At 37.5% G+C, this 7,341-nt stretch overlaps 1 protein-coding gene across 1 annotated transcript in view; it reads left to right on the top strand.

The window, feature by feature from the left end:
• FRAS1 (Fraser extracellular matrix complex subunit 1) overlaps positions 1-7,341 on the top strand; it is a 516,919-nt gene that overhangs the window by 330,824 nt on the left and 178,754 nt on the right. The window contains exons 28-29 of the mRNA XM_012557480.1: positions 2,026-2,110; positions 4,918-5,244. Coding sequence (XP_012412934.1) covers positions 2,026-2,110; positions 4,918-5,244 — 412 coding nt within the window. The remainder of the gene's footprint in view (positions 1-2,025; positions 2,111-4,917; positions 5,245-7,341) is intronic.

The following is a 7,341-nucleotide window of genomic DNA, read 5'->3' as shown; positions in this document are numbered from 1 at the left end:
ACACACACACACACACACACACACACACACACACACACACACCTGAATTTTCTTTACTTCTGGTTATTGAGGTTCTAAAAATCAAACACAACAAAGATTGACAGGAATAGTAAAATAAGGTTGGTAGAAAATCATGAAAAAAAGGAAGTCTTATAAGTTCCTGAAAGATACAAAAACAAAAGGAGCAACCTGCCACATAGGTTTGCGTTGTTTGTTTTGTTTTGTTTTCTTCATGAAAACACTGACCACTGACCATTATTTTTTAGGACTGGAATATTTTAGGACTGATTCCTTTAGGATTGAAATGCTCATGTGGAGTAAAAGACAGACTTAAATGTAGTTGTAGTGACCATGCTTCTCTGGCATTGCTGAGATGTTGAAACTGTTATTGGATCCTCAGTGCCAATAAAAAAATAATTTTTCCTCAGTAGGCTGGGAATAATCACCCCTTCTTTCCTCACTCTGTTGCTTCCACCAGTACTTTCTCTTGAAGCCTGGAGGTGGAGGTGGGGAAGGACAGAATTTAAATGGGCCAGACAATGAGAGGGCGAAGAGAATATGAGGGAAAGACAGAACACTTTTTAAAAAGAAATCAGATTTATTGATGTATAATTTACATTCAATAAAATTCACCATTCTAAAGTGCACAGTTCGATGAGTTTTGACAAATGTATACAGTTTTGTGACCATAACCACAATTCAGATCTAGAACAGTCCCATCACCCTGAGAAATCCCCTTGTGCCTTTTTAAAGTCACTCATCTCCCCCAAGGCCCTGGCAACAACTGATCTGTTTTTTGCCCCTATAATTTTGCCTTTTCTAGAATGTCATAGAAATGGAATTATACAGAATGTAGTCTTTTGTCTCTTGCTTTTACCATAATGCTTTTGAGATTCATCTGCATTCTTTCATATAGTTACTTCCAAGAATATCTCTTAAAGAACCTTTAAAGTAGTTCCCCTTAAGGTAGACCAGAATTCATAAAACTCCCGTAATGCTTTAATCATGTCTTACCAGCCAGCAGTGAGTTCTATACTTAGTTCAACTTTAAAGGTGGGCAATTCTTACCTTCCCTTCTGTCTCTGAAGCTGCTGCAATAACATACGTTCAAAGGAAGTAAGAATCATAATAAAGTGTAAGCCTCCTTTGGTTCTCTATTAATTAAGACTCTTTGGTTGCAAGTAAAGGAAGCCAGTTTAAACTAGATTAGGCAAAATAGTAAGGCTTGTTGTAACATTGAAAAGGGTGGCTCAGATCTCAAAGACATCAAGGCCAATTGGCTCCAGGGCAAGCCTTGGAAGCTAGAACTGGGAATGGGAAGTAGTCAAGAGTCAGTTCTTCTGTTCGTCTCTCTCTTTGCTTTTCGGCTTCATTCATCTTTCTCTTGCAGACTGGCTTGCTCACATTCTCATCCATGTGGTAAACTAAATTTCCCTACAGTCAAATGGAGAGATTGACTGTTGGCTCTTAGGCCAGTTCCAGCTTACCAGGAAAGATAATCAACTGTGCTTCCCTAATCCTGTTCACAATGGGGGTGTGTGTGGCACAGATGGATTCATTTAATACAGACATTGTAAACATTGTTAATGGGAGCCCACTCACATGAATTGGGCAGGGATTGGGGAGAGGGTTTGCAGGAAAGAAGGAATCATTATGAATTGGTCAGATTCTGAAAAGTTCGTTTCTATTCTCCAGTTTAGCCATTAGCCTAGAATATATTACTAACCTGTCTTGGCCCAACAACTGATTTTTCAATCTTTTATGTAATCAATTTTAGAAAATTAGGAAACCAAAATTTTATGTAATTATTATGTTATAAAGGAGTCTAAGAATGTGCAGTATTTTTACCTCCATCTCACTATGCTTCTCTTTATCTGGTAGTTTTATTTATAGTATGAATATTACTGTAGTGTTTTGATCCAAATTCTTACATGCGCATAGCCTGAAAACATTTTCTTCTTGTTCTTTCTAAAGAATGAGTTAATGATTATATTTTCTCATTCCTTTCTTGGGGACTTCTTTTAGGAAAGGTTACTTTTCCCTGAAAATTAGTGACCAGCAGTTCTTCTCTGAGCCACAGCTGATCAACATACAAGCATTTTCAACACAGGTAATAAAAATGCCAAGCAATTAATAATTTCACATGCCTGCTAATTCTCAATGCCTACTCAAAGTTTCTTGCAGTTATACCAAAAATGATTGAGCTAAATTAATCTTGGTTTATTTTCCTCAAGAAAAGCCACTGGAGTAATTTTTAGTACTTTTGGGTAATACTAATAACAACAGTAATTACTAACACTTCTATATTCTCCTAAGTGTTTCATGTGAGTAACTCATTTAACCCTCATGCCAACCCTATGAGGTAGGTATTATTATTATCCCCAACGTACAGATGAGACAAACTAAATAACAGAGAGGTTAAATAAACTGTCTGTGGTGATATAGCTAATAAATAGAGAGCCGAGATTTGAGCCTGGGAGATCTGGTTACAGAGTCTCTGTTCTTAACCATTATGTTATGCTTCTTACTTCACTGTACTGAGTCTGATACTAGCCTTTTAAAATAATTTGAAGCTTTTCAAGTTGTTAGGACTTTCCTTATTCTTTGATAAATGAATTTGTTTTATCTAAATATTTTCTCTTTTCAGGGTACAGAATTATGTCTAGCTTTTGATGATCCACCATATAGCTGGATTCCATTTAACTCAGTTTGCAGTATTTAGAGGATCTTGTTAAGGAGCTGCTTGAATGAGGCACCATTGTGGTTATCAGCCAAACAGCTGAGGTCATCAGCTGAGGAAACCATGGTAGATGTTATAAAACTTAGTGTGATGGCCCTTGTATTCTCATCATTCATCTCTGTCAAGTTGTATTTATGTGTCCAGAACACATACAGTGGTAGACGCTCAAGTAACTAGGTTTGCGAGATTGAACAGCTGAAATGTGCAAAGAGAATAAGAAAATAGATATGTCCGTAAGTTGTGAACGGCCAGTAGAGCGAGACATCATCATGGGGGAAACCAAGACTACTACCTAAATATCCAGCTCTCAGAAGTGTTCTTAGTCATGATTCAAGGAAGGACACTAGATCATTGTTATTAAATCAATATATATATATCTTTGGTGCAAAAATGAAAAGTCCACGGACCATGGGTGGTTTAGACTTGAACTAGAAATGGCTACCAAATGGTATTAACAGTGCAGCTTAACTCTTCTTAATGGCATTGCTCACATAAGGGATGATTGAGAGTTGAAGAATTAATTAGAAATTGATTCTAAGTTAATGTGACTTCAGAGTTTGGCTAAGAGTATGAATTTTGTCTTAATTCAAAGCTAAAACATGTGACCACTATAAATATAGGCCAGAGGCCCACATCAGGTCTCAGGATTTACTGTTTTAGATGTTTCTCAATACTCAAAAGTTTTATCGTTTTCATTTGGGCTAATTCAGTTACTTCCATTAGGTGAGGACAAGCCCTAGGATAGATATTGGCAAGTAATTTCCTAATCTGAGAAGCTGAGTTCCCATGTTTCCCTGAATTTTGATTCTTTGTTGTCCCAAAATCAAGCAAATACATAGTAACAGAACATTTTTATTTTATCATATGAAAATTTTTAAAATCATTTTAACTTTTTAAAGATGGAATTTTAACTTAGTTTTGTTCCTTCAAATTTCTGCAACATTTCAATGTAGTCTTGAGCTTCCCTGGGATTTTCTCATGTAAGTTAATTTAGTCTTTTCCGTGTATAGATTTTGATATCACCTTTGACCTTTCTCTTTCAGAATCTGAGGGGCCATTCATTCTCGTATAGAATCACAGCTTTAGAATTCTCACTTAGGAATTCTAAGGAGTAGCTATCACCTAGTTTCCCACTATGTGATTATTATAATGATGCATTAGTTAGACATTACTTGGATGGATATTATAATTTCCAGGAGGCTGGGAAGGTATTTGGATCATTTTAAAAGAAAGTCATTTGGACTAAAGAAGGCAGTGCTGAGAAAAGCACTAGATGGTTCAACTTCAAACGATATAAAATACCTAAGAATGTTTTCTTTGGCTTCTGGTCTTGATTTTTTTTTTTTTTTTTTTTTTTGGTGAGTTTTTTTCTCTTGTGGTTCACTAACTTATCTTTGTGAAAGAACATTTTATCTGCTTATTTAAGTTGGTGGGGGGAAACCTGACAATCCTTAGGAAACCATATTAAATTTTGCTATATTAGGAGTGCAACATGAATTAACCAGGTGGTTGCCTTACTCACTCAGACCATAAACTTGTCAGGCTTTACAGCCTAAGTTGGGGTTGGGCCCTATTGAGATTTGGATGAGAGAGCTTGAGGAAAATTACTGGAAGGAACCAGAAATAGCATGGATTCAGAATGCAGAAATATCTTACCCTGAGTCAGCATGCTGCAACATGGCCTGTAGTGAAACGTTCAATTCCCAAGCATGAGTCTAACAATTCCATACCTCTTATGAGTCTTTCTTGGATGTAGACAACTGACTGGGTTCCATGACAATAGGCTTACCTCAGTTACAACAGACCTTAGACTTTTTTTTTTTTTTTTTTTGCAGAGGATATAGTGTAAATCAAGAAAGCAAAGAAATTAGAGATATAGAAGCAAGCAGCTCTGGTCTGTGGCCTCTCATCCAGACTATGGCCTTGGGATGGCTTGAGAAACCTCTAGAACCTAGAAGTGTGAAGTAACCACAATTGCTGTGATTACCACAACTGACCATGCCTCTGACAAATACTTTCTGTATGAAACAGTTTGACACTTTGCAGGACCATCTAGATTTCCTCAGAAAGCATAGAAATATCAGCCATGTTACACACAACTGAGATCTAGTCCATTGAATTGTCCTCCTTTCCCTGCTGAATGACTCCTCTTCCCCTCCTTCCCTTCAACTCCACAGGCTCCCTATGTGCTGAGAAATGAAGTCCTCCACATTAGCAGAGGAGAGAGTAGAAGCATCACTACCCAGCTGCTTGACATCCGAGATGATGACAACCCACAGGATGTGGTAGTTGAAGTGCTTGATCCTCCACTTCATGGCCAATTGCTCCAAATGCTTCGGGCTCCTGCAGCCCCTATCTATCAGTTCCGTCTGGATGAGCTCTCCAGGGGCCTTCTCCACTACGCTCATGACGGCTCAGATAGCGTATCTGATGTTGCAGTCTTGCAAGCCAATGACGGGCACTCCTTCCAAAATATACTGTTCCACGTTAAGACTGCACCCAAGGTAGGTGTCATTCCTAGAGCTACAGTTTTCTTACACCTAAATGTGAAGTTTCATGCTGATATTATTTTTGCTGTACTCATAAAGTTAATATATGAGTAGTTATTCATTTATTCAGGAGCCCGGGTGGTGCAAGCAATTTGTGATCAGCTACTCACCGAAAGGTTGGCAATTCAAACCCACCCCGTGGCTCTGCAAAAGAAAGGTCTGGCAATCTGCTTCTGTAAAGATTACAGCCAAGAAAACCCTATGGAACGGTTCTACTCTGTGACACATGGGGTCGCTGTAAGTCGGAGGCTGACTCAATGGCAGCTAACAACAACAATTCATTTATTCAAACATTTATTAAATATCTATTATGTAGGTACTTAGGAAATTCAAAGATTTATGGAACACATTTCTCAATCTCAGAGGGCATTATCTATTTTGTTCATCCTTGATTTGAAAGACCCCTCCCCAAGTTCTCTACAAAATGGGAAACTTTAGTTTTTTTGTGGAGTTACGGCATCATTATCTACTGATCCTTATCTCCTGCTTAAGCATGACCATAAGAATCAAGGACATCCCTGTGCATTTCTGCCCTCTGAAACAGCTCATGAAGTATGAAGCTCAGAGTCAGGTAATCTTAAACAATCTAAAAGGATGAGTTCAGCCATTCTGTTGGCCAAACTGAAGTAGGGTAAGAGAACTCCCTGTTTTAGTAATTGTAAGGAGTCCTTGGCCTAGGGGATAGGAACCTAGTAAAGAGCAGTGTTACCCAGTCTGAGTCATTTACATGGCAACCTTCATATGTTTTTGCCATATCCATGTGAACCTTTACTATTATTTACTTGATATTTTTCTTTAAATCAGCTTACTCTTTTATTGTGGCCTTATCATAATAAATACTACCTGTGAAATCATGAATTTAATGTAGAATTATACTTTTTTCTAAAATATTAAAATCAACATGTAAGGATTTTTTAAAAGTTTATCCTTGCACTACATAAAATGGTCTTGGATACTACCAGTGGGATGGTCATCACACTTTGGGAAATACTGGACTAACCCATACTAGACCAAAGAGACTTATTGAAAAATAATTTCAAAACCATTTATTACTTGATAATATTTCACTCGAAGCCCTTTTCTTAGTTGTAGGAAGAATGACTCTTTTCCATGGTGGTAGATTGGAAAACTTACAATGTTTTTGAACTTTTCATTCCACATACCAGTACCTACTGAGGTGTCACTAATGATTAGCGGGAGAGATTGATTTGCTGAAGACAGTTTAGAAATCACTTGTCACTTTCACACCAATTATCACTCAAAGTTTTCGACTGATCTTTGTGAAGGTCAACAGCTGAATCTAATATGGTCTGCTCACTAGTTTCTCAGTCTTTTCGTCTCATTATTTTCTACTGCTAGAAAACAGTGATGGTGGCATGAGATAGATGGGAGTAAGCGAAGGCTGATTATGAGATAAAGTTGGCAGATAGCCACCTTCTAGCTAATCCTAATTATCATCCTCTTGCAATCGTGCTGGGAAATGAGGTTTAGTTCTGAAGAGATGAAGTCTAGACAGACTCAGAAAGTTTTCTTCCTTCTTGGTTTCTTTCCAAAGTTGTTACAGGATTTCAGTACACGAGCAGTACACTAGCAGCAGCCTTTCCTTTCATGGTTTTAATTTCCATGTTTGGAGCTCAATTCTGTGTGTAGCACAGTCATTTTGTGTGGGATGGCCCAAGGTTGAAGGGCATTTCTAGGATTTTAGCTGTTTTGACTACTAAAAAAAAAAAAACAGAAAAATAGAATTTTAATTCATAAATAAGGTACAGAACTTGGGAATCCTTATGGTCCTTATAACTTATGAGTCATGTGTGATCTGCTTCTGAAGGATCACAGCCATGAGAACCCTTTGGAACACGGTTCTACACGGCAACACATGGGGTCAACATGAGTCGGAATCGACTCAATGGCAACTCTTTTTTTTTTTCTCCCAGTTCTTTTTTTTTTATTTTGCTTTAAGTGAAAGTTTTCAATTCAAATTAGTTTCTCATACAAAAATTTATGCACACATTGTTATGTGATCCTAGTTGCTCTCCCTACAATGTGACAGCA

The sequence above is a fragment of the Trichechus manatus genome, unplaced genomic scaffold (genome assembly GCF_000243295.1).
Source record: "Trichechus manatus latirostris isolate Lorelei unplaced genomic scaffold, TriManLat1.0 scaffold00105, whole genome shotgun sequence".
Lineage (NCBI taxonomy): Eukaryota > Metazoa > Chordata > Mammalia > Sirenia > Trichechidae > Trichechus > Trichechus manatus.
The sequence above is the reverse complement of the archived record's forward strand: the minus strand, read 5'-3'. Positions and strand labels throughout refer to the sequence as shown.